The 27,992-nt window shown below is 48.7% G+C and overlaps 1 protein-coding gene across 1 annotated transcript; it reads right to left on the reverse strand.

Moving 5' to 3' along the window:
* Positions 1-1,449: 1,449 nt before the first annotated feature.
* On the reverse strand, positions 1,450-23,884 carry LOC119963526 (alcohol dehydrogenase class-3). Its single transcript, XM_038792793.1, has 9 exons — positions 23,782-23,884; positions 21,752-21,853; positions 15,686-15,827; positions 13,697-13,784; positions 10,686-10,905; positions 7,367-7,627; positions 3,749-3,884; positions 2,472-2,610; positions 1,450-1,700 (listed from the first exon to the last, which is right to left on the reverse strand). The coding sequence occupies exons 1-9, from the start codon at positions 23,800-23,802 to the stop codon at positions 1,676-1,678; spliced, it is 1,134 nt and encodes a 377-aa protein (XP_038648721.1). The 5' UTR covers positions 23,803-23,884; the 3' UTR covers positions 1,450-1,675.
* Between the last annotated feature and the right edge of the window lie 4,108 nt (positions 23,885-27,992).

A 27,992-nucleotide genomic window follows, 5' to 3' on the forward strand; every position in this document is an offset into this window, starting at 1 on the left:
TTAGCAGGCCTGACCCGCTATTCTTTGGAGTCACCACGATTCTTTGTGGGGGGGGCCAGGAGGTGAGCTGTGGGATCGGGGTGAATGGCAACAGAACACCATTGCCGTAGTTGACAAGGCAGCCATGCACACCGCTGACAGCCCACTGTCAACCTCGGGCCACATAGGTATCGCCCCACGTGGTGTCGATGGCCTCTTCCCAGGTCACTGAATCGGTGCGGTATCAGTTTTGTGGTTGTGAAAGTCCATGAATCCTGCCCCAGCGTCAACACTTAGTCTCAAGAACAGATAATCCCGCCCCTAATTTCTACAAAGCCTTTTTTCTTCCAGCCTCCTATTCAAGAAATGTCCCTGAAAAGTTGATATTTAAATTAGTTGCCCGAAATACCAATGGGTCAATATCAGAACTAGACCATGCTGCCCCTCAACCTGTTCTGCGATTGAATAAAGTTATGGCTGATTTATCTCCGCTTCACTGGTCACTCCCCAATATCTTTTGATTTCCTGAGATTTAAAAAAAAAAAGAAATCAGCTGGTACTCACAATGGAGCATATTGGACTGGATTTGTTTATTGCCAAGTGTACCGAGATACAGTGAAAAGTATTCTTCTGCAAGCAGCTCAAATAGATCTAGTACATGAAAATAAAATACACATGAGGGCAACACAAGGATGTGTTTTCCTTGGACTGAATGATCTGTTGAGCTGCTCGCAGAAAAATACTTTTCACTGTACCTCGATACACGTGACAACAAATCCAATCCAATAAATTTTTTATGTTTCAGTGACGATCATTTGCTCCAGATTTAAGGACACCTTTTGACCCCAACTACCTCCTAAGCCGTTCCAGGGTCACGTCAGAAAAGTGGAGTTATAAGCATGCCAAGCAGCTGGCACTCCCCATATCACTTGGTATAAATTGTTTTCCAGAAAAACGAGGGACAGCAAATGCTCAAGTGATGTTTGCTCGTGTGTTGTGGGGGAGATTGAAGGATTTAACCATTGTTTGTGGGAATGCAGCAGGGACCATAGTGACAGTTTCTACAATAATATTTATTATTGTCACAAGTAGACTTACATTAACACTGCAATGAAGTTACTGGGAAAAGCCCCTAGTCGCCACACTCCGGCGCCTGTTCAGGTACACAGAGGGAGAATTCAGAATGTCCAATTCACCTAACAGCATGTCTTTTGGGACTTGTGGGAGGAAACCCACGCAGACACTGGGAGAACGTGCAGACTTCGCACACAGTGACCCAAGATGGGATTCCAACCCGGGAGCCAGACGCTGCGAAGGCAGCAGTGCTAACCACTGTGCTACCGTGCCACCCTAATGATCCACAATGAATTGGAATTCAATTCATTATACAATTAAACGAAGGAGGAACTGCTGTTTTGAGGCTGGAGAAACATGTATTCAATACAGTCATAAACAAAGTATCAAGAAGCATTTTTTTTACCAATTAGTTTTAATGTGGAAACGGGTCTAGAATGGAAGTTAAACAGCGGCTAATATACAGGTTAAGCAGTTAATGATTGGGTTAACGGATGACATTTAAAGTATGAAAAGCTCACAAAATTGAAGTTATTTTTAAAGCAATTTTCAAAACCACTTCTCTTCATTCTGGAATAAGACTCCGCTGGACGGGTAAGGCACTGGTTTCCAGAAATGGACTTCAAAATGAGAGGACGCTTCGAATGCTTTTTTTTAAAAAAAGAGAAACTAAAATTAACCATCACAAATAAACAAAGTACAATTTCAGGTTTAAAGATGAATTACCTTTTACTCCCCCTTCTCCCACACTCCTCACTTCCAAATAATCCAAAGTGAAAATGTTGGGTGGGTTAAGCAATTGAATAAATATTTGAAAGAGAAAAATGCAGGGATTTAAAGAAGGGCGAGCGAGACTAACTGGATTGGGCGGGCTCAATGGGTCATCATGTGTTGAACTATTCTATGGTGTCAACTAACTTTCTCCTCCCACAGTCCAAGGATGTGCAGGTTAGGTGGACTGGCCACGCTAAATTGCCCAAAGTGTCCAAAAGGCTAGGTGGGGTTACAGGGATAGGGTGGAAGTGTGAGCTTAGGTCGGGTGCTCTTTCCAAGGGCCGGTGCAGACTCGATGGGCTGAATGGCCTCCTGCACTGTAAATATTATGATTCTACTATGCATAATGAACATTAATTGATAGTCATGACTGGACATAAATAACCAGTAATAACTGAATCTCAAAGTATATCTGCCTGTACCATTCTGGAACCTGTGCTCTCTGGCATCCCAAGTTGGAATGCTAATAGCCCCTTCTATAAGCTTGTAATAAGGGCCAAGTTTTAACTCCCAAGAATCTTTGGTTTCTCGTGAAGTATACCAAGGTCAAATAGTTATACTTTTCTCCGCAACAGTTAGTCTAGAGAGATTGGGACAAAATTACTTTGATAAGTCAACTGGCAAGTAAGAACAAAAGCAGATACCTCTTGCCCTTGCGCAACAGCTCAAAGCTCTCATTGATCTGGTCAAATGGGAGGGTTTGAGTCACAAACTCATCCACCTTTATTTTCTTAGCCATGTATTCTTTCACAAGCTTGGGGACGCTCTCAACGCTCTTCCATCCTGTACAAAACAAAGTGCAAATGTGATCAACACAAACCCAAAACTGCAAGTGATCAGGAACACACTGCTTAAAAGGCAGTGCCAAAAGGGGCATACACGAATACCTCAAAACGGGAATAAATTGCATCAGAGAGAGAAAGTGAAATGAGATAGTTCTGTCAGGGAGCCTGCCCAGGCCCGGTTAATCAACTGGCCTCCTCCTGTGCCGAATGGGCATCGGCACAAATCCAACAAGTGTATTTTTCTCTTCTCCCAAGACAATGTTTTTAGAAATAAATTTAGAGTACCCAATTCATTTTTTCCAATTAAGGGGCAATTTAGTGTGGCCAATCCACCTACCCGGCACATCTTTGGGTTTAAGGGCGAGACCCACGCAGACACGGGGAGAATGTGCAAACTCCACACGGACAGTGACCCAGAGCCGGGATCGAACCTGGGACCTCGGCGCTCCCAAGACAATGTTGGTCACGTATTTCAATATTAACTACGTAAACTTAAGTCTTACGAAAAGTAATTGATAATCACCAGTAAAATACAAAGAATGATATTTAAACGTGGGCATCGCTGGCTGGGCCAGTATTTACTTCCCATCTCTAATTGCCCCTCAGGAAGGTGGTGGTGAGCCGCAGCCTTAAACTTCTGTAGTCCCTGTGGCGTAGGTACACCCAGTGCGCGGTTAGGGAGGGAGTTCCAGGATTTTGTCCCAGCGACAGTGAAGGAATGGCGATGTATTTCCAAGTCAACGCGGTGAGTGACTTGAAGGGAACCTCCAGGGGGTGGGATTCCATGCACCTGCTGCCCTTGTCCTTCAAGGTGGCAGAGGTCACCGGTTTGGAAGGCTCCTTGGCAAGTTACTGCAGTGCATCTTGTAGATTGTGCGCGGCTGCCACTGTGCGTCATTCACAGGGAGTGACTGTTTTAAAGCGGTGGATTGGGTGCCAATCAAGGGGGAGCTGCTTTGTCACCCACTCTTTATCCTATCCTTGTGTAGAGATACTTCCTGTCACACTGGAGGGGAGTGCAATTTCAGGAATGATTTATTTTGAAGTAGTTTAAAAAAAAAAAGAACGACTAAATAAAAGCAAAATCCAGCTACTTATCGTTTACAGATGTGATGGGATACAAGTACGGGTCTTACCTCCAAATGCGGTTCCTTTCCAAGTGCGGCCTGTTACCAGCTGGAAGGGTCGAGTTGAAATTTCGTGTCCAGAAGGTGCCACTCCTATAATCACGCTGGTTCCCCAACCCTTGTGACAAGCTTCAAGAGCAGCTCGCTTTTTGTTGGATGGAGGAAGGGGCAGGGACAAGAGGAAAGAGAAAAAAGTTCACGCTCAGATGCTTACAGCAACATCTTGCATTTATAAAGCATCCTTAATGCAGTGTAAAGCGTTACCAGGAGCAACTATCGAACAAAATTTGACTCCCAAGCCATGGAAGTCGGTATTAGGACAGGTGGCCAAAGAGGTTGTTTTAAAGGAATGTCTTAAAGGACAAGTGAGGAGGTGGTGGAATTTCAAATGGTGGAGGCACGGCCGCCAATGGTGTGGAGGAATTGGAGCCGCACAGAGGTTGCAAGATGGTTGTAGGGCTGGAAGAGTTTACAGAGATGGGGAGAGATTGAGAATTTATAATATCAAAGCACTAGAGACAGAACCAAAAGCCACGGGGGTTCAAGGGTATGGAGACTCAATTAGGTTCCCATTTTACAATCATGCATTCTAAACGTATCTTTTACACGTGCTTGGATTTTAACAGCATTAAAATACCTGCCCCAGGCCTCTCCTCCGCTCATCCTTGCTCTAGAATAACCCCATGGCCTCTTCTCTGTAAACTCCGCTGCAATTACTGTGCTCCACCAATTCTGGCATATCCCCAATTTTAATCGCTCTTCCACTGGTAGCCATGCTTGCAGCCACATGGGCCCCCAGCTCCCTCCCTAAACCTCTCCAACCAGCCTCCTTGAAGAAACCCCATTAAAAGCCTTCAGCAATTTTTGGTAACCAAACCTTTTTTTTCTCCAATTTAGAGTACCCAATTCATTTTTCCCAATTAAGGGGCAATTTAGCGTGGCCAATCCACCTACCCTGCACATCTTTGGGTTGTGGGGGCGAAACCCACACAAACATGGGGAGAATGTTCAAACTCCACACGGACAGTGACCTACAGCCGGGATCGAACCCTGGGACCTCGGCGCCGTGAGGCAGCAGTGCTAACCACTGCAGTGCTGGGCCCACAACTTTACATTAATAATCTGGAAGAAGGTACTGATGAAATGAAATGAAAATCGCTTATTGTCACAAGTAGGCTTCAAATGAATTTATTGTGAAAAGCCCCTAGTCGCCACATTTCGGTGCCTGTTCGGGGAGGCTGGTACGAGAATTGAACCATGCTGCTGGCCTGCTTTAAAAGCCAGCTATTTAGCCCTGTGCTAGACCAGCCCTGATGGTGCTGTTGCTAAATTTGCAGATGATACAAAGATCTGTAGAGGGACAGGTAGTATTGAGGAAGCAAGGGGGCTGCAGAAGGACTTGGACAAGCTAGGAGAGTGGGCAATGAAGTGGCAAATGAAATACAATGTGGAAAAGTGAGGGGTTATGCACTTTGGAAGGAGGAATCGAGGCATAGACTATTTTCTAAATGGGGAAATGCTTCGGAAAGCAGAAGCATAAAGGGACTTGGGAGTCCTTGTTCACGATTCACCTAAAGTCCTTGTTCACTAAAGGTTAATGTGCAGGTTCAGTCGGCAGTTAAGAAGGCAAATGCAACGTTAGCATTCATGTCAAGAGGGCTAGAATACAAGACCAGGGATGTATAAGGCTCTGGGCAGACCCCATTTGGAGTATTGTGAGCAGTTTTGGGCCCCGTATCCAAGGAAGGAAGTTCTGGCCTTGGAAAGGGTCCAGAGGAGGTTCACAAGAATGATCCCTGGAATGAAGAACTTGTCGTGTGAGGAACTTTTGAGAACTCTGAGTCTGTACACGTTGGAGTTTAGAAGGATGAGAGGGGATCTTATTGCGAGGCCTGGATAGAGTGAACGTGGAGAGGATGTTTCCACTTGTAGGAAAAGCTACAACCAGAGGACACCATTTCAGACTAAAGGTACAATCCTTTAAAACAGAGATGAGGAGGAATCTCTCCAGCCAGAGGGTGGTGAATCTGTGGAACTCTTTGCCGCAGAAGGCTGTGGAGGCCAATTCACTGAGTGTCTTTAAGACAGAGATAGATAGGTTCTTGATTAATAAAGGGATCAGGGGTTATGGGGAGAAGGCAGGAGAATGGAGATGAGAAAAATATCAGCCATGATTGAATGGCGGAGCAGACTCGATGGGCCGAGTGGCCTAATTCTGCTCCTATGTGGGCAGCACTGTAGCACGTGGTTAGCACAATTGCTTCACAGCTTGGGTCACTGTCTGTGCGGAGTCTGCACGTTCTCCCCGTGTGCGCGTGGGTTTCCTCCGGGTGCTCCGGTTTCCTTCCACAGTCCAAAGATGTGCAGTTTAAGTGGATTGGCCAGGCTAAATTGCCCTTAGTGTTGGGTGGGGTTGCTGGGTTATGGGGATAGGGTGGAGGTGTGGACTTGGGTAGGGTGCTCTTTCCAAGAGCCGGTGCAGACTCGATGGGCCGAATGGTCTCCTTCTCCACTGTAAATTCTGTGATCTATGTCTTATGGTCTGATGGGAGAGGGGGTAAAGGAGTATTGTCTCACAATCCAATTTTTTCATGTCTAATAAATGGGGGATTTCTGCTCGTTAAAACTAATTACCGGCCCCATGACTGCTCCTGCAAGTTTTGTTTATAGAAAAAGTAAAAGTTATGGTCTTTTGAGTTAGGGTTCTATTCTGGGATCTTCCCGTCCAGTTATAACATAAACTGGAATCGTAACAGGAGTGAGGATTATGGAACCTAGGCAGATGGGTGGAGTTAAGATTCATATCAGCCATGATGCAAACGAATAGCAGAAAAGGGGCTGTATAACCTCCTCTTCCTACAGAAATAAGCTGCTTGGCTCACTGCATTTGTCTTGACTCGCGGGCACAGTGGTTAGCACTGTTGCTTCACAGCGCCTGGGACCCCGGGTTCGATTCCCGGCTTGGCTTACTGGCTGTGCAGGTCTGCACGGTCTCCCCGTGTCTGCGTGGGTTTCCTCCGGGTGCTCCGGTTTCTTCCCACAAATTCCGAAAGACATGCTTGTTAGGTGAATTGGGCATTCCGAATTCTCCCTCTGTGTACCTGAACAGGTGCCGGAATGTGGCGACGAGGGGATTTTCACAGTAACTTCATTGCAGTGTTGATGTAAGCCTACTTGTGACACCAATAAAGATTATTATAAATATTTCACTTGTCTGTGCGTGACGGTAGCATAGTGGTTAGCACAGTTGCTTCACAGCACTAGGTCCCAGGTTCGATTCCCGGCTTGGGTCACTCTGTGCCGAGTCTGCACGTTCTCCCTGTGTTTGCGTGGGTTTCCAGTTTCCTCCCACAGTCCAAAGATGTGCAGGTTAGGTGGATTGACTAAGCTAAATTGATCCTAGTGTCCAAAAAAAAAAAAAAGAGGTTAGGTGGGGTTACGGGGATAGGATGCTCTTTCCAAGGGCCGGTACAGACTCGATGGGCCAAATGACCTCCTTCTGCACTGTGAATTCTATGATTATTTAAAATGAAACTAGGACATCTTGGATCATGCATAAGCAACGCCAGCCTGCCTGTATCATTCACCATTAATGCCATTGCAATTACTGGACAAATTCATACTCACCATGGTCGTGACGTTACCAATACACTCAAAAGAGTAATCCACTCCACCGTCAGTTAGTCCAACTAAAACCTCCTGAATGGGCTTATCATAATCCTTGGGGTTAACACATTCGGTTGCGCCAAACTCTTTGGCCCGTGCGAATTTATCGTTATTGATGTCGACCCCAATGATCCGGGTGGCACCGGCAACATGACATCCCATAATGGTCGCCAGACCCACTCCGCCCAGTCCAAACACGGCACAGGTAGAACCTGGTGTAACCTAGAGTCAAACAAAGAAAGCCAGCTGGTTAAACAGACTCGGGAATTCAGCCCCATTTCGTCCCCCTGCCCAAAAAGACCTCTCTGAAACGGAGGTTGTGTGCCCCCCCCCCCAACCATCACTCCGAACAGGGCAAGGACAATAACCAACAAGAGTTGAAATCCCAAAGCAGGTGACATCAAGGCTCTGAACTTCCCAACACGACCCAGCGAGCTGTGAGCTTTGCTATAGGTGCAATGCTTGATGAACACTCATTCTTCACAAGGATTCCTCTTGTGAGCTGTGCGACTTTGGAACTCGAAGGTGGCGAAGCGGAGTCATTACATATTTTTAAGGATTTTTATTGATATTTTCATATCAAAGCTCCAAAACCTAGGACTTGGCTCTCCACTCAGCAACTGGATCCTTGATTTTTTTTTTTCAATTACGGGGCAATTTAGCATGGCCAATCCACCTAGCCTGCACATCTTTGGTTTGTGGGGGTGAAACCCACGCAAACACGGGGAGAATGTGCAAACTCCACACGGACAGTGATCCAGTGTCGGGATCGAACCTGGGACCTCGGCACCGTGAGGGAACAGTGCTAACCCACTGCGCCACCGTGCTGCCCGATCCTCGATTTTCTGACCAACAGGCCACAATCAGTAAGAATGAACACCAACACCTCCTCCACAATAGTCCTCAATACCGAGGCCCCGCAAGGCTGCCTACTTAGCCCCCTACTCTACTCCCTGTACACACACGACTGCGTGGCAAAACTTGGTTCCAACTCCATCTACAAGTTTGCTGACGATGCGACCATAGTGGGCCGGATCTCGAATAACGACGAGTCAGAATACAGGAGGGAGATAGAGAACCTAGTGGAGTGGTGTAACGACAACAATCTCTCCCTCAATGCCAGCAAAACTGGTCATCGACTTCAGGAAGCAAAGTACTGTACACACCCCTGTCAGCATCAACGGGGTCAAGGTGGAGATGCTTAACAGTTTCAAATTCCTAGATGTACACATCACCGAAAATCTGTCCTGGTCCACTCATGTCGACGCTATCTCTAAGAAAGCACAACAGCGCCTTTACTTCCTAAGGAAACTAAGGAAATTCGGCATGTCCACATTTTACCAACTTTTACAGATGCACCATAGAAAGCATCCTATTGGGCTGCATCACAGCCTGGTATGGCAACTGCTCGGCCCAACACTGGAAGAAACTACAGAGAGACGTGAACACAACCCAGTCCATCACACAAACCTGCCCCCCCACCCATCGACTCCATCTACACCTCCCGCTGCCGGGGGAAAGCAGGCAGCATAATCAAGGATCCCTCCCACCCGGCTTACTCACTATTCCAACTTCTTCCATCGGGCAGGAGATACAGAAGTCTGAGAACACGCACGAACAGACTCAAAAACAGCTTCTTCCCCACTGTCACCAGACTCCTAAATGACCCTCTTATTGACTGACCTCATTAACACTACACCCTGTATGCTTCATCCGATGCCAATGCTTATGTAGTTACATTGTATATCTTGTGTTGCCCCATTATGTATTTTCTTGAATTTTGTTTAATTCCCTTTTCTTCCCATGTACTGAATGATCTGTTGAGCTGCTTGCAGAAAAATACTTTTCACCGTACCTCGGTGCACGTGACAATAAACAAATCCAATCCAAGGTGAAGGTAGACACTATTTTTAGGCAAGGTTATCAAAGGGAACAGACGGGAATGTAGAACTTGAAACACAAACAGATCAGGGGCTGATTTAGCACAGTGGGCTAAACAGCTGGCTTATAAAGCAGAACAAGGCCAGCAGCGCGGGTTCAATTCCCGTACCAGCCTCCCCGAACAGGCGCCGGAATGTGGCGACTAGGGGCTGCGTTACTGTGAAAAGCCCCAATTCGCCACATTCCGGCACCTGTTCGGGGAGACTGGTACGGGAATTAACCTTTCATTACTCCAGTCGGCGATTCTGATTAAGCTGCACTTTCACCAAACGAATCTGTACTTTGAATTGGGACTGGAGTAAATTGCACAAGACATTTTGGACTTCAGACCATCAGTTCATGCGTATGAAGTCAGTAAACAAGCCAGTATCGTTATCCGGGCCGGAGAAACTCTTTTATCATAGCTCTGGAAAGTGACATACCCAAAAAAAGGTAAACTGCATTTATATATCACCTTTTGAGACGAGAGGGTGTCCCACAATCACTTTTATAGCCACTGAAATGCTTTCAAAACGTTCTCGCTGTTGAAATGAAAGATATGCGGCAGCCAATTTACAGACAGCAAGATCCCATAAACGTGATCACCATAATCTGGTTCAGTGATTGGTTGGGGGGGAATAAATATTGGGCAGGACACTGGGGGAAACTCCTGCTCTTGTCCAAAATGTTGCCATGGGATCATATACATCTGGGCGAGTGTGGGGGGGATTTGGGCTTTGGTGAACATCTTGTCTAAAAGACAGCACCTCCAGCAGTGCAGCACTCCCTCAGTACTCAGCAGACGCATCGAAACTATATGCAGGAGAAACCTCTTCACCCAGAAAGCGAGGGGCGAGGACGTAGAATTTGTTACCGTGAAGAGAATGGGGCGAATGGCATAGATCTTAATGGGAAAACAGATAAACAGGCGGGTTAAAGGATTGGAAGATGGTGTTGATAGGATGAGGTTCACAGAGCATCAACATGGACATGGAACAGTCAGGCCAAATGACCCAAGTCTGTGCAATGATAGATGCTTACACCTACACCTCTGGTTGGAAGAGGACATCCATATTCATGATGTCAAGTGCTTGAGGGATGTCCTCAAAATATCCCTGCTGTGGTCAAACAAACTCGTCCACTCACAGGAGACCCCGGTTTGTGACATCCAAAATGGAGACGTTTCATTCAGGAAGGCACCGAACACATGGAGGTATCCCCAGGTATCTCAGGACACACCGAACCAGAGTGGGAGCAAATCGTCCTCAATCCCTAAGGGACATCCCGAGAAAGAGGAGACCGACTCCTGTTCAGAAAAATCCCGAATGGGTAAAAGATTCAAAGCACCAAATAAAATGACCTTGGCAGTATTGACAGCTGCACCGTAGCCAGTGGAAATACCGCAGCCCAGGAGGCAGACTTTGTCCAGCGGAGCTGCTTTGTCAATTTTAGCCAGTGAGATGTCTGCGACCACAGTGTATTCAGAGAAGGTGCTGGTCCCCATGTAGTGGAATAGCTGTTGGCCTTTACAGGTGAATCGGCTGGTCTTGTCGGGCATCAGGCCCTGGCCCTGGGTCAACCTGAGAAAACACAGGCAGATGATTGAATGCTTAAAGAATGTATCACCACTTATACAATCCATGCTAGCAAGTTGCCGGAAGGTTTGGAGATCTGGCCGACGTTAGTTTACCTTTTCAAAACTTTTCCCAGGATCAGACATGATTCAAATGCACAATCTTCGCTTAGAAAATCCGTACAGCACCAACCTTCCTTTTGATAGCACATTTAATGTTGGAAATCTCCAAAGGTCATTCATAGGGATAATCAGATAAAATCTGACATGACGTCACATATATATTAGGACAGCTGATTAAAAACCTTGTCATGGAGCTGGTTTTAATGAAGCATCTTAAAAGGTGGAGAGGTTTAGGATGGAATTCTAGAACTCAGCATTGAGGAAGCTGAAGGCACAGCCACCAACGGGGCAGTGATGGCAGCGCAGTGGTTAGCACTGCTGCCTCACGGCACCGAGGTCCCAAGTTCGAATCCTGGCTCTGGGTCACTGTCCGTGTGGAGTTTGCACATTCTCCCCGTGTCTGCGTGGGTCTCGCCCTTAAACCCCAAAGATGTGCAGGGTAGGTGGATTGGCCACACTAAATTGCCCCTCAACTGGAAAAAATGAATTGGGTATTCTAAATTTATTGTAAAAAACACACAACGGGGCAGCGTTTAGAATTGTAGATGTTTAAGCAGCAACAATTAGAGGAGCACAGATATTTCAGAAAGTTGCAGGATCAGAGGCGGTTACAGAGATGAGGAAGGGTTACAGGGATACCGAGGGATTTGAACTCAAAGGATGAGAATTTTTAAATCGAGGCATCGCCAGAACTGGATACAATGCCAGTCAGCAAGCTCAGGGATGATGGGTGAATGGGACTCGGGAGCAAATTAGGACACTCGGGGGCAATAAAGCTGCATGGCTAAGGGGAAAAGGGACTAACCAACATGTTACATGGAGAGCCAGCATAGACCCCCTTCCAGGCCATAAATGACTCCTTAACAACGACCCCACTATATAAATTGCCCCTACAGAGAGCTTAATGTGGTTCAGTTTTAACAGAAACACAGCATGTCAAAACACAAAGCGAGTACAAGATATTCAATTACAGTTAAACCTATCGTATGTCACAGTGAAATTACGTCTTAATCTCTCTTCCCTTACAAAAAAAGTTACAATTCAACAATCTGATGACATTAAGAATTAGAATTTGTTAAACCAATCGAGCAATTTGACAGCTGCGATCTGGATGACCAAAGGTTTACACAAACACATCCTGGTCTGCTGAGCACTGAAAACCCAGCCGTGTCAGTAGCCGATGACACCTTGCGGTTTTCTTAACCTGGGGTAGGGTGCATGTACGTGAACTCAAGTGGCTCCATTAGGGGTCCCAGGAGATCATCAAACCATTGGGCTTGAAGCAAGGAAGGAAAGAAAGTCCTTGTGAATTTGGTGCACATATAATAATCTTTATTAGTGTCACAACATACGCAGGCAGGTTGATCCATTAATAAAAACTCTGCCTGTTGCCGTGAATGATTCAAAAATATTTTCTACAAGAATGATACAGAACGGAGGGGGGGGGTGGAATAATATCAGGAAAGGCCGACCAGGCTGGAGGGGCTGGTTTAGCTCACAAGGCTAAATCGCTGGCTTATAAAGCAGACCAGCAGCACGGTTCGATTCCCGTACCAGCCTCCCCGGACAGGCGCCGGAATGTGGCGACTAGGGGCTTTTCACAGTAACTTCATTGAAGCCTACTTGTGACAATAAGCGATTTTCATTCATTTCATTTCATTTCATTTCAGCTGCTATCTCAGCAACAAGGAGCGTGGTGACACAATAGAGGTCTATATAAGTGTCAAGGGTTTGACAGTGTGGCCTTAGAGAATATTTTGACTGGTGGGCGCATCCAAAACTAGGGTCCATCAATATCAGACAGCCTCTAGTACTAGTAAACCCAATGAGGAATTCAGGAGAACCTTTACCCAGCGAGTGGCGAGAATGTGGAACCCACGACCACAGGGAGTGTGGTGGAGGTGAATAGTGTGGATACCGATGCTGACGTACAAGTTAACCTTCGAAACCTTAAATCCCCCCCAAAAACGGGGGGGGGGGGGGGGGGGGGGGGGCAACTTTACATGCCGCAAATAAAAGTGAACCACCAGGGTGAGTGTGGGTGATTGTCATTTTAAAATTTCATTGGCGTCCAACGCAAAAGAGCGGGCATTTCTCCAACTCCTGCAGCACCGCCTATATTGCCTGTTTGAAGCCTTGCGTCCAGCTACAAGACATACCTACAGTTGTGAGATGGATAATTGAGGCCAGCCACAAGTGTAAACACAGTAGGAAATGCTGGAGCAACAGAGAGTTGACTTGCATGTGGAGTATATGCAAAAACATGAACTTGGGGTAGGCAAAGTGGGGTCGCCTTGCAGGCTTATCAGTGCATTTAAGGGGGAGCTAGAGAAGTACAGGAGGGCAAAAGGAACAGAAAGGATACATTGATGAGGTGGAAGTAACAAAACCAGAGGAGGCTCAAATGCAGCATAAATATTGGAACACACTGCTTGGGCCAAATTTCAGTGCTGTGATTCCTGTGATTCTCTAGTCAGTAGCTTGTTCTACAAAAGCGAGGCTAAGGATACCCAGAAATGTGTCAATATTTACAGGCTGTCCCCGGGTGGAACTTGCCAATATTCAAAATCTGACCCTTCCATGGTCGCATCTGAAGAGCACGTAATTAAATGAAGACAACATCTGAAGGCATTTCATTCCTACAAGTGCAACAGTGAAGAGCAACGACACGCTACCTGATCTTCTGGCAGAGATTGGTGTTGGGATTCAGGCAAAACTTGCATTCCCCACATTGCGGAATGTAAAGTGGAATCACTCGATCCCCTTGGAACCAAAAAGACATGGATTTAGACAAAGGTAAAGCAATGACTTTCACATGCGTCGGGTGACATAGACATAGAATTTACAGTGCAGAAGGAGGCCATTCGGCCCATCAAGTCTGCGCCGTCCCTTGGAAAGAGCACCCTACCTAAACTCTCAACTGCACCCTATCCCCGTAACCCAGTAATCCCACCCGACCTTTATGGACACCGAGGATAATTTAGCGTGGCCAATCCACCTAACCTGCACATCTTTGGACTGTGGGAGGAAAGCGGAACACCCGGCAGACAAGGGGAGAACATGCACACTCCGCACAGACAGTGACCCAAACCGGGAAACAAACCTGGGGCACTGGAGCGGTGAATCAACTGTGCTAACCACTGTGCTATTGTACCATGACAAAGGAAATTCCAATTCTTTGTATTCCCCATCATGTCCCAGGAGTGTAAAGAATATAGGAATAGGAGAAGGCCAATCAACCCCTTGAACCTGCTCCATCAGTCAATTACATCATGACTGATCTGCATCTGAATTCTCTGTATCCATCCACCATGGTTCTGGAATGTTTGAAATGTTCAACTGACCTGGCTGAACCAACTGCATTCAAACCACTAGTGCCCAAGACGTGGTAAGTGACGTCTATGGAGAGACTGGTGAAGCGCTCCGTGGAGTGGAGCAGATTAAAGGGAACATTTGATGGGAGTTCACAATTATTACGTGTTTTGATAAAGTAAATAGCTTTAAAGCAAGTCACTTTCTACTCGCAGGGTTCAGTTACCTGGAGACGCCAGATCAATGGACATTTGGCAAAAGAACCGGGCGGGGCGGGGGGGAAAGAGGAGGAATGTTTCTATTTTTACACAGTATGTTATTGTGTTCTGGAATGCGTTGCCTGAAAGGGGGAGGCGGAAGCAGTTGGAGTAATAACTTGCAAACAGGAATTGGATAGATACTTGACAACAAATCATTTTCAGGGCTGAGGAGAAAGCAAGATGGAGTGGAGCTAATTAGATAGCTCTCTCACATAACCCTCAGAGACAAAGGTCTGAATAGCCCCTTTTGTGTTTAAGAATTGATACCTCACTATCCGGTAAGATTCCTGTCGCGATCTGTATCAGCTCCAAGATGAAGCAAGGCGGGGATGTGAATGGAGGGAAGAATTTCCTCCAATACTGGGAGCAAGATTTCAATGGCAGGTACAACGTAACCTGACTCTAAGGTGGCACAGTGGTTAGCACTGCTGCCTCACGGTGCCGAGGATCCGGGTTCGGTCCCGGCCTTGGGAGACTGCGTGTGGATTTTGTACGTTCCCCCCCGTGTCTGCGTGGGTTCCCTCCGGGTGCTCCGGTTTCCTCCCACAGTCCAAAGATGTGCAGGTTAGGCGGATTGACCATGCTATATTGCCCTCGTGTCGAACGATTAGGTGGGGTTGAGAGAGGGCAGCACGGTGGTGCAGTGGGTTAGCCCTGCTGCCTCACGGCACCGAGGTCCCAGGTTCAATCCTGGCTCTGGGTCACTGTCCGTGTGGAGTTTGCACATTCTCCCCGTGTCTGCGTGGGTTTCACCCCCACAACCCAAAGATGTGCAGGGTAGGTGGATTGGCCACACTAAAATTGCCCCAAAATTGGGAAAAATGAATTGGGTACTCTAAATTTTTTTTAAAAGGTGGGGTTGTGATGCAAGGCAGGGGGAGTGACCGGCGTAGGGTGCTATTTCGGTGCAGACTCGATGGGCCGAATGGCCTCCTTCTGCACCACAGCGATTTTAAAACCAATAAAGAGTACAATATTACTCTTAGCGGATAAATTTAAGTTATAATTTCCATGTCCACCATCAGCTCCCCATATCCCACCCTTCCCAACGGTATTCAATAGCAGACAATTAACAATCATCCCTCCCTTTACCTGCTTTCACACAGGTGACTCCCTCTCCAACACTTTCCACTATTCCAGCTCCTTCATGTCCGAGGATAACAGGGAACACACCCTCTGAATCGGAGCCACTGAGGGTGTAGGCATCAGTGTGGCAGACAGCAGTGGCGATTATCTGACGGGCAAACACCATGACACAGTTAAAAAATAAATTAACCTATCACAACATTCTGCTCCACACGACCCTCCTCCCTCCCTCTATCCTTCTATTCCAGCTTCCCCAAAATGCATCGGTGTTAGTCACCTCGTCTACTTCACGTGAGCAAATTCTTAGGCAGCTTCTCTCGAATTCCCTGAAGAATTCATCAGTAAGAACCTGGAGGTTCCACTCCAAATCAATTACCATTCTCCGTAGGCTTCTCCCCAGCATCACGTCAGTCTTCAGCCAATTCGATATACTCTACGCGTTATTAAGAAGTGGCTGAAGGCACAGGATACGGCAACGGTTATGGGCCCTGACAATATTCCTGAAGACTTGTGTTCCAGAACTTGCCTCACCCCTAGCCAAGCTGTTCCAGTACAGCGACAACACGGGCATCTCCCCCGCAATGTGGAAAATTGCCCAGGTGTGTCCTGTACACAAGAAACAGGACAAATCCAACCCAGCCAATTACCGCCCTATCAGTCCACTCTCCATCATCAGCAAAGCAATGGAAGGAGTCATCAACAGTACTATCAAGCAGCACTGACTCAGCAATAATCTGCTCACGGAAGCTCAGTTTGGGTTCCGCCAGGATCACTCCCAGTTCCTGACCTCATTACAGCCTTGGTTCAAACATGGACAAAAGAGCTGAATGCCAGAGGTGAGGTGAGAGTGACCAACCTTTTAATCAAAGCAGCATTTGACCGAGTATGGCATTAAGGAGCCCGAGCAAAACTGGAGGCAATGTGGAACAGGGGGGAAACCTTCCGCTAGTTGGAGTCATACCTGGCACAAAGGAAGATGGTTGTGATGATTGAAGGTCAATCATCTCAGCTCCAGGACATCACTGCAGGAGTTGCTCAGGGTAGTGTGCTAGGCCCAACCATCTTCAGCTGCTTCATCAGTGACCTCCCTTCCATCATAAGGTGAGAAGTGGGGATGTTCGCTGGCGATTACACAATGTTCAGCACTATCCGCGACTCCTCAGATGAAGCAGCAGTCCATGCCAAATGCAGAAAGACCTGGACAATATCCAGGCTTGGACTGATAAGGAACATTTGTAAGAACCCTCCTATTTAAACCTGATTTCTCGTGTACTCCCTTTATCTTTTGTTACCTTGGCTGTTGTAACTTTTGTATCTGGACGATTACTGACCCCGCACCCACCCCCGGCAGATGTGCTATTTGGTTTGGCCTCCGAGGACCCCTGGTACCAGCACTATTTGATCTGGCCCAGTGATTATATATTTTGATGGACTTGGCTGGCAGCCAATTGGCTACTTTGATTTCCCAGGACTTGACTGGCTCTCGGTTGGTGCTGGTGTTCCAGAATGTTCTGCTAAACGAAGGACAGACTCCATTTTGTAGAGTGATGTTGAAGAGGAATGGAAAGCCACATTTCTCATTTCTCTCTCTCCCGGTGACCTCGCTAAGATCCTGAAGAAAAAGCCTTTCTCTCTCTCTATCTCTCTTTCCACAGCCAGTTAAACCTGCAAGAAGATTCAGACCAACACCAGCTGCAGACAGGCTGGCCTAATTGAAAACCCCCTTTTAAAATCTGATGATTGGAGAACTCTAGTCTTGCCTCAGTGTGGCTGATAATTGTGCGTTCATACCCGAAGATCCAGTACAACACTGCACATCCTGAGAAGATAGCTGACTACAATGACTTCAACATCAGCAATAAGAACACAGGTGGTGTGGTGACCAGGAAGCTAACTGGGTGCGGATGAATTTGGGGTCGGGCAAAGAGTCTAAGCTTGGAGGTGCTAGTGGCAGGGTCTCTGTCGTTTGGCCCGGCAAAAAAAATATTCCTCAAACACTGCGGTGGTCTCCACTTGAAAATATGGTGGCAACTCCATCAGCATTTTAAGCTGGGCACAGCGCCAAGATATGGGTCCTATGACTCGGAGCAGTGTAGGTCATACCACCCTACATCGCTGCTTAATAGTGATCTGAAGGTGTTGGCAGCGCAGATAGCACAGTGGTTAGCATTGTTGCTTCACACGCCAGGGACCTGGGTTCGATTCCCAGCTTGGGTCACTGTATGCACAATTGATGCATAGAACATAGAACAGTACAGCGCAGTACAGGCCCTTCAGCCCACGATGTTGTGCCGGCTATTTATCCTAATCCAAGATCAACCTAACCTACACCCCTTCAATTTACTGCTGTCCATGTGCCTGTCTAAGAGTCGTTTAAATGTCCCTAATGACTGACTCCACCACCTCTGCTGGCAGTGCGTTCCACACACCCACCACTCTCTGTGTAAAGAACCTACCTCTTGACATCGCCCCTCTACCTTCCTCCAATCACCTTAAGATTATGTCCCCTCGTGACAGCCATTTCCGCCCTGGGGAAAAGTCTCTGGCTATCCACTTTATCCGTGCCTCTCATCAACTTGTACACCTCTATCAAGTCACCTCTCTGCCTTCTTCGCTCCAGTGAGAAAAGCCCGAGCTCCCTCAACCTTTCTTCATAAGACAATGCAGTGTGGTCATTGTCTACCCCATCAAGTCCCTTCAGAGTACTGAAGGTTTCAATGAGATAATCTCTTATAATAATCTTTATTAGTGTCACAATTAAGCTTACATTAACATTGCAATGAAGTTACTGTGAAAAGTCCCTAGTCGCCACACTTGAAATGAAAATGAAATGAATGAAAATCGCTTATTGTCACAAGTTGGCTTCAGTGAAGTTACTGTGAAAAGCCCCGAGTCGCCACATTCCGGCACCTGTTCGGGGAGGCTGGTACGGGGATTGAACCGTGCTGCTCGCCTGCCTGGGTCTGCTTTAAAAGCCAACGATTTAGCCCTGTGCTAAACCAGCCTTCGGCACCTGTTCGGGTACACACAGCGAGAATTCAGAATGTCCAATTCACCTAACGAGCACGTCTTTCGGGACTTGTGGGAGGAAACTGGAGCACCCGGAGGAAACCCACGCAGACACGGGGAGAATGTGCAGACTCCGCACAGACAGTGACCCAAGCCAGGAATCGAACCAGGAACCCTGATGATGTGAAGCAACAGTGCTAACCATTGTGCTATCATGCCGCCATTCTCAGTGCCAGGGGCCTGGGTTCAATTCTGGCCTTGGTGATGACCAAGAAAAATCGCACCGACCAATTTCAATGTGCACAATAAGCTCATTTACCTATTCCGTATACTGCGCACATTAAGGTACAATACCCTCAGTCCTGAATTGACCACCTCCCTTCTCACACTTGTCACCTTGTTTGCTCTGCCTGAGGGTGATGTTGTTCTCTTATTTTGGTTCACTATTTCCCCTTCAGTTATGACACCCTCTAAGCTCACATTCTGATTCCCACCCCCCCCTACCATACTGCACTAAACCCTCCCAGTCAGGATACTGGTGCCCCTCGAGTTTAGATGCAATCCGTCCTTGTGCAGGTCCCACCTGCCCTGGGAGAGATCCCAATGGTCCAGAACTCTGAAACCCTCCCTCCTACACCACTGGTTTCGCCACGTATTTAGCTGTACTATCCTCCTATTTGCAGCCTCACTGGCACGCAGCACAGGGAGTAATCCTGCGATTACAACCCCAGAGGTCCTGCTTTTTAGCTTACCGTCTAACTCCCTGAATTCCTTCTGCAGGACCTCATCACTCTTCCTGCCTATGTCATGAGTAGTACCTATGTGTACTACGACCTCTGGCTGTTCACCCTCTCCCTTCAGGATGCCCTGTGTTCATTCAGAGACATCCTGGACCCAGGGAGGCAACACACCATCCTGGAATTTCTTTCACTTCCACGGAAGCGCCCATCTGTGCCCCTTACTATAGAATCCCCTATAACCATTGCTCTCCTGCACTTTGCCCGACCCCACTGAGCAACAGAGCCAGTTGTGGTGCCGCTGTTCTGGCTGCTGTTGTTTTCCCCGGATAGGCTTTCCCCCAACAGCATCCAAAACGTTATACCTGTTAGATAGGGGGACAGCCACAGAGGATTTCTGCACTGACTGCCTAAACTTTCTAGCAGTCACCCATCTGTCTGTCTGCACCTTGGGTGTGACCACATCTCTATAACTCCTATCTATGACGCTTTCCGCCACCTGCAGGCTCCTAAGTGCATACAACTGCTACTGCAACCGAACCACGAGGTCTGTGAGGAGCTGCCATTGGTTACACTTGCTGCAGACGTAGTTCACCGGAATGCTGGAAGCGTCACAGATCTGCCACATCTCACAGCTGGAGCACTGCACCCCGCTGAGTGACCTTTTAAGCACTAGTTAATTAATTTAAAATAAATACTTAAATTATTATTCGACCCATGGAGGTTTCGGAACCCGGGGAAGACAGAGAGTACTCCTTCTCGCACGTGTACAAAAGTATACTCGAGAATTGATTTTTTTTTTGTGGTGAGCCCAGAAGTGTTGGTGGTGCTGGTAGGGGCGGAGTATGTGGGATCTGTGATTTCTGATCATGCACCGCACTGGCTGGAGGTTCAACTTAGCTCGAGGCAAGAACAGAGGCTGGGATGGAGGCTAGACGTGGGGCTTTTAGCAGACAGGGGTTTTGTGAGAAGGTGTGGTCAGTGAATTGGTCGGTATTGGCGGCCACATTCTAGGAGGCATTGAAGGCGGTGGTTCGGAGGGTAGATTATCTCGTCCAAAGCACACGGAGATAGGAGGAGAATTATTGGAAGAGATTGTCAAGATTGACCGGGAATATCCGAGGGAGGGATTGGCAAAGAGAAAGAAGTTACAGGGGCAATTTGACAGGCTGATGGTGGGGAAGGCAGTGGGGCAGCTAACGAGGGCAAGGGGGGTACAGTATGAATAGGGAGAGAAGGTGAGCCATATGCTAGCCCATCAACTAAATAAGCAGGCCGCTTCCAGAGAAATCCTGAGTGTACAGACAAGAAGGGAGTGTCTACCGGGGAAGATAAATGAGGCGTTCAGGGAATATTATGAGAAACTGTATACAGCCGATCCAGGGGATGAGGATGGGGACATGGGGCGGTTTCTGGACGGACTGGAATTCCCAAGGCTGGATGAGGAGAGGAGGCAGGTCCTGGACGAGCCGCTACGGCTGAGGGAGGTGATGGAGAGCATACAAGGGATGAAGTCCAGGAAGGCCCGGGGGTCAGACATGTTACACAGCAGAGTTCTAAAAGGAAGTGCGACGGAGTTGGCACCTCATTTACTGGGAGCGTTTAGTGAGGCTCTGGAGAAGGGGGGAGTTGCCGGAGGCACTGACCCAGGTGACAATTACGCTAATACTGAAGAAAGGGAAGAACCCATTAGTGCGTGGGTCAGACAGACTGTTCAATACAGGTGTGAAAGTGCTGGCTAAGTTAGTGGCGGGGAGGATGGAAGGATGCGTTCCAGGGGTGGTTGCAGAGGACCAAATGGACTTTGTGAAGGGTAGGCAACTTTCCAGTAATATTAAGTGGTTACTGAATGTGATCATGACCCCGTCGAGGGGGCGGTACCGGAGGTTGTAGTGTCTATGGACGCGGAGAAGGCATTTGACCGGGTGGAATGGCAGTACCTGTTTGAGGTTCTGCGAAGGTTTGGGTTTGGACCAAACTTTGTGGAGTGGGACCGTCTGCAGTACGTGTCCCCAGTGGCGAGAGTGTGGGCAAACATGATGAGCTCCCGGGGTTTTGGGTTGCACAGGGAAAGAGGGGGAGAAAAGGGGGGGAAAATGTGTACAAACTGTACATCGTGAGATGTGGAGAATGTTCTCCGACCTATTTATGTTTTTGTACTTTTGAATATGGTTGGAATAAAATACATTTTAAGAAGGAATATCTCTATAATTGTCACAGATGTCACTGCATGAAAACAGAAGCTACTAATTCCTGAAAAATTGGAAATGGAACTTCCAAAGCTTAAAAATGAATCAAAGAGTTTGAAATGAAGTTTACATTGTACCTTAATTCGAACTTCATGGGCTTTTGGAGGAGCAACTTCCACATCCTCAATACTAAGAGGTTTCCCTGCCTCCCAGGCAACAGCAGCTTTACATTTGATAGTCTGTTAAAACAGAAAGAGATTCAATTATAACCAGTGACTGCTGGAGGCTGAAAAGAGACATCATCTTGGAATCAGATCCAGGCCATTCAGGGTCGGTGTCTTGAAACGCGGGCAGGTCAGCCGAGCAGACACCATGAACGGTTGGGCATGGAGGGACTGGGAGCCCGTGCAAGCTGGGCGGGCAGACAGAGAGCAGAGGCTGAACTTATGATACTGCTCCCTTACAAAATACCTCAAAGAGGCCATTCGGCCCATCGAGTCTGCACCATCCCTTTGAAAGACCACCCTACCCTGGCACCTCATCCTAAGGGGCAATTTAGCATGTCCAATCCACCTAACCTGCTCATCTTTGGACTGTGCGAGAAAACTGGAGGAAACCTGCGCAGAACGTGGGGAATGTGCAAACTCCACAGTCACCCAAGGTGGGAATCGAGCCCGCGTCCCTGGCACTGTGAGGCAGCAGTGCTAATCACTGCGCCACTGTGCTGCCCTCTAATATTCATTGCCTCTGTCTAATATTAGGGATGCCGTTTGTCATTTTAGACTTAAAGCTTGCTCGCAGCTACAATAACCCTATGGTCTTCTCCCAGTGACTACCACTGATTCCTGATGTAACAAAAACTGCTTTCATTTGAATTTTTTGGGACTCTGCTGACTGTTCCAAGGACATTCTGTTATTCTTACTCATCGTACTCAAATTGTTATTCTTACACAAATTCAAATTCTCAAAAATAGAACATTGCAGACCTGTTTACCCTTCATCTGTCCCTCCGACAAACAAGAAACCAATGGCAAAACTCCACTAAATCCCCAGCAACCGGCAAGAACTGATTACCGAGTCAGTTTAAAATGCCCAATCGCTGACTCACAGGTAGGTGGTGGGTACCCACGGTATAGCCGTATTATTGCTGGACTCGTAATCCAGAAACCCAGGATGATGATCTGGGGACCCGGGCTTGAATCACACCGCGCGGCGAGTGATGGAATTTAAACTCAATTAAAATATCGGGCATGAAAAGTCTAATGGTGACCCGTGAATCGATTGTTGTAAAACCCCATCTGGTTCACCGATGCCCTTTACATAGATAGAATTTACAGTACAGAAGGAGGCCATTCAGCCCATCGAGTCTGCACCGGCTCCTGGAAAGAGCACCCTACCCAAGGTTAACACCTCCACCCTATCCCCATAACCCAGTAACCCCACCCAACACTAAGGGCAATTTTGGGGAAGGAAATCTGTTGTCCGTACCCTGTCTGGCCTATATGAGATTCCAGACCCACAGCAATGTGGTTGACTCTTAAAATGCCCCCCTCAGGGGTAATTAGGGCTGGGCAATCAATGCTCAAGTCCCACAAAGGAAAAACAAAACCTTGCTCGCTCCTACTGGGGTTCACCCCGAGGATACAATGTTACACATTGAATTGTTACACATCCCGACTGGCTACATTGCAGAGTTACTCTCCCAGCTTCGTTACTCTCAGAGTTTCTCTGGGAACCCCCTGCTCCCGGCACCCCCTGCCCCCTCTGCCCTCAGCACCCCCTGCTCCCCCACTGCCCTCGGTACCCCCTGCCCCCGGTACCCCCTGCCCCCGGTACCCCCTGCCCCCGGTACCCCCTGCCCCCGGTACCCCCTGCCCTCGGTGCTCCCGGCCCTCCCTGCCCCCGGTACCTTGCCCCCAGTGCTCCCTGCCCCCGGTACCTCCTGCCCAGTGCCCCCGGCACCCCCTGCCCCCGGCGCTCCCTGCCCCCGGTACCCCCTGCGCCCCCGGTACCCCCTGCGCCCCCTGCCCCCGGCGCCCCCTGCCCCCGGCACCCCCTGCCCCCGGCACCCCCTGCCCCCGGTGCTCCCTGCCCCCGGTACCCCCTGCCCCCTGCGCCCCCTGCCCCCGGCGCCCCCTGCGCCCCCTGCCCCCGGTACTCCCGGTACCTTGCCCTTGGTGTCCGCCATCTGTCCGGTGCGGAGTTGCCGCTGACACTGATTGCCGGGGCGGGGGATTTAGCGTCTGCGCTGATTGGTCCGTTCATATTTCGTCTTCTTCTGATTGGCTTTCTGATGACGTCTGTCATCAGAGGAGGCCCCGCCCCACCCGTGGCCCCGCCCCTGAACCCCCAATGGCCACGGGGTGGTTAGGGGTTCCCAACCCTCCGGGATTGAGCGGACCCGCAGCAAAATGCAGAACCCCGAGCTCAGCGCAAACTGCCAATTGTTGCATTTTGCTTCCAACATGAGACTGCACCGGGGGGGGGGGGGGGGGGTATATAAAGCAGCAGGAAATGCTGAGTCAGGGGGGTGGGGTCTGCACAGTGCTGATGCTGAGTCAGTGGGGTGAGTGGGGGTCTGCACAGTGCTGTATGTTGAGTTGGAGTTGGAGTGGGTGGGGGTCTGCACAATGCTGAGCCAGTGGGGGTGGGGGTCTGCACAGTGCTGATGCTGAGTCAGTGGGGTCTGCACAGTGCTGATGCTGAGTCAGTGGGGGTGGGGTCTGCACAGTGCTGATGCTGAGTCAGTGGGGGTGGGGGTCTGCACAGTGCTGATGCTGAGTCAGTGGGGTGAGTGGGGGTCTGCATGGTGCTGAATGTTGAGTTGGAGTGGGTGGGGTCTGCACAATGCTGAATGTTGAGTTGGAGTGGGTGGGGGTCTGCACAATGCTGAGCCAGTGGGGTGGGGATCTGCACAGTGCTGAATGTTGAGTTGGAGCGGGTGGGGGTCTGCACAATGCTGAGCCAGTGGGGTGGGGGTCTGCACAGTGCTGAATGTTGAGTTGGAGCGGGTGGGGGTCTGCACAATGCTGAGCCAGTGGGGTGGGGGTCTGCACAGTGCTGAATGTTGAGTTGGAGTGGGTGGAGGTGGGGGTCTGCACAATGCTGAATGCTGAGCCAGTGGGGTGTGGGTGGGGGTCTGCACAGTGCTGAATGCTGAGTCAGGATGCCTTTCCACAATGTGTGTCCCGGGGGTGGGGATTGCAATCTAATCTGACATCCCAGCATTGCCCAACGCTGCATCCATCCCAAAAACCTCAATCCTCGGAGCGGGAATAAACTCTGCCAGTGCCCCTCCCTCCCTGGGGTATTACCCAGCAGAGCTATCCCCCCCCCCCCCCCCCCCCCCCCCGCCGTGCTGTGTTCCTGTGGCTGGGATCATGTGCTCAGTCCATGGGCAATCAGAGAGTTTTACCTTCATTGTTTCCCTCAAAAGTGCAGAAAAGCCTTCCCTGAAACACAAGATTATGAAAATGAAAATCGCTTATTGTCACGAGTAGGCTTCAATGAAGTTACTGTGAAAAGCCCCTAGTCGCCACATTCCGCCGCCTGTCCGGGGCATAAGAGCAAGCAAAATTCTGCAGGCCCTGAGAATCTGACTCCTCCCTTTCCAGTCACACTGGCTGACCTGCTGAGTGTTTCACTGCATTTACATAGCTCCTTTCCTGTCCTCAGAACGTCCCATCAACGCTTTGCCGCCAATGAAGTACTTTATGAAGTGTAATGGAGCCAATTTGTGCACAGCAAGATTCCACACATGGGAATGTGTTAAATGATTAGAAATGTAGGGCATGAGTGTGCGCGTGGGTTTCGCCCCCACAATCCAAAGATGTACAGGGTAGGTAGATTGGTCACACTAAAATGCCCCTTAATTGGAAAAAATGAATTGGGGAATCTAAAATTTTTAAGAAAAAAAAGAAGAAATGTAGGGCATGATGTAACAGGAAAAAAGATCAGTTTCCTGTTTCTGGCGTGTTTAACGGGGTGTTTTTTGGTACCTGTAGCGCCAAGAAAGACACCGCCATTTAACCGCACTTTGCCATTTTATTTTTGGCCTCGACAGGTTGTCAAACTTACATCACAGCTCGCCAGCGCAGGAAGAGTAGTCACCAATCAGGGCACCATTTGTAAATGCCGCCCTGACCCTCCTGAGCATCCCTACCTTGGCCTCCAGACCCTCCCCTCGCCCACTGCACTCAACATACCCCGTACCGAGTCCACAAGCCCCCCTCATCCCACCTCTTAAGGGCAAGGCACCCCAGACCCGATCCCTGGCATGGGCAAGCTGGCATCTGGGCACTGCCAATGTGCCTGGGTGGCACTGCCAAGGTGCCATACGTGCCGCTAGTCACACTCTTCCTAGTTGTGACAAACCATCGCCCCAGGAAACACAACCAACCGAAACGTGCATCTCAAAATGAAATCCTACTGATAATGCCATTTCTTTTTAATAAAAAGGGGGGGGGAGACATAAGGCATCATGGTGGAAGGAAGGGAATCAGACATTAATGAAAATAATAGATGCTGCTCTGATCTCCTCTCCAGAATGAACTATACATACGGCTTTGCTACCTGGGACTACTCGTCCCGGAATGGACACAGCATCCCCGGGCTATAGATGCCACGTTGATCAAAGATCAGATCAGCCTACGATACCCCGGATATTTGTGGTTCACCCCACCAGATGCAGGCGCGTGTGAGGATGGCATCCTACGGGTACACCCCAATAAGAGTTTCACCTATGGGTGCAACAACCAAAGAGCGGTGTACAGGAAGGATAAGATATCATAGAGATATCATAGAATTTGCAGTGCAGAAGGAGGCCATTTGGCCCATCGAGTCTGCACCGGCTCTTGGAAAGAGCACCCTACCCAAGGTCAACACCTCCACCTTATCCCCATAACCCAGTAATTCCACCCAACACTAAGGGCAATTTTGGACACTAAGGGCAATTTATCATGGCCAATCCACCTAACCTGCACATCTTTGGACTGTGGGAGGAAACCGGAGCACCCGGAGGAAACCCACGCACACATGGGGAGGATGTGCAGACTCCGCACAGACAGTGACCCAAGTCGGAATCGAACCTGGGACCCTGGAGCTGTGAAGCAATTGTGCTATCCACAATGCTACCGTGCTGCACATGGCACTGTTTACTGGTTCTGATTTCTGCTCCCTAAGGACGACCCTCACCAGTGACTGGTGGGCGTACACTAATCACGGGGGTGATCAGAGCTGGCCTGCCGAGCCCATGGCCTGGAGAAAGGGCTGGAGTTAGGACAGAGGTGCCCCGGTAAAGTAACTCAGAACGAATACATTTATTACATAATGAGAAATGGGTTAAGAACAACAGCTAGCACACCCCTCCTCAACCCAGGCCCCAAAATGGGTTAATATTGAGATACACAGGAAGATACTATTTGACAACACCCGTTATGAATTGGTAGCAGTGGTGGTAGATCTAGCCCGAACACAATTGCCAGACAGGTGCCGCTCCGCAGTCAGGAAGTGATAATTCCACTTAACCCAAAGTTTACTGAGCAAAAAGACTGGGACAGGTGAGGAAGAGGAGACAGCCAGGTCAAGGGGGCTCAAGAGGAGGGAAACCCTGAATGACTTGGCAGCTGCGTATGGGGCAGGGGTATTCACCATTAACACACTCGATGTAGCTGGTTTGGACAATAGGTTCAGAGTCCGAACCCGACAAATTAAACAGACCTTGGGCAACGCATGTGATAAGGCTCGGCAGAACGCTGAGGGAGATTTGTTTGGGAACAGGGCCAGGAGCCTTGTGGTAGCTGTATTAGAGGGACACACCCTAACCATTAATCTGATTGCCCAAGGGAGAGTGGAAGATTATGCCAGGCAGCAGAACTGAACCCTGTGTGGTTTGTGTGGACAATGGATGGTCAAACAATTAAGAGAAAACCTCGACCAGGTTAACAGGGGAAAGGTTCCATCCTGGATCAGTGATGATCAAATCGAACTCCTGTACCAGGGTAAAAAGGCACTCCAGTATCATTAACTGCCAATTGCAGCAACTGACCCGGGTCTGGTTGTAGAGGAAACCCGGGGACCGCACTAGGGATGGTTTTAGGGATCCCAGTAATCCTGAGGGACAAGATCGATTTAAGACTCTTTGAAGCCGAGAACATAGGAATCATCCAAGGAGGACTGTGGATGGGGTATCTGGGGACCTTACCGTACATGTTCGAAAAAGAAGGAAAGCTCATAGGCTGCAGTCTGGACAAATGTGAACACACAGCCCAAACAGTCATGTGCCATATCCGGTGTATGAAAACGAATTCAGGACAACAACAACCTAAATTGTACCTTGGAGATTCGCAAAAAAGGGGGGGGGGGGGGGGGGGGGGGGGG

The sequence above is a fragment of the Scyliorhinus canicula genome, chromosome 3 (genome assembly GCF_902713615.1).
Source record: "Scyliorhinus canicula chromosome 3, sScyCan1.1, whole genome shotgun sequence".
Taxonomy (NCBI): Eukaryota; Metazoa; Chordata; class Chondrichthyes; order Carcharhiniformes; family Scyliorhinidae; genus Scyliorhinus; species Scyliorhinus canicula.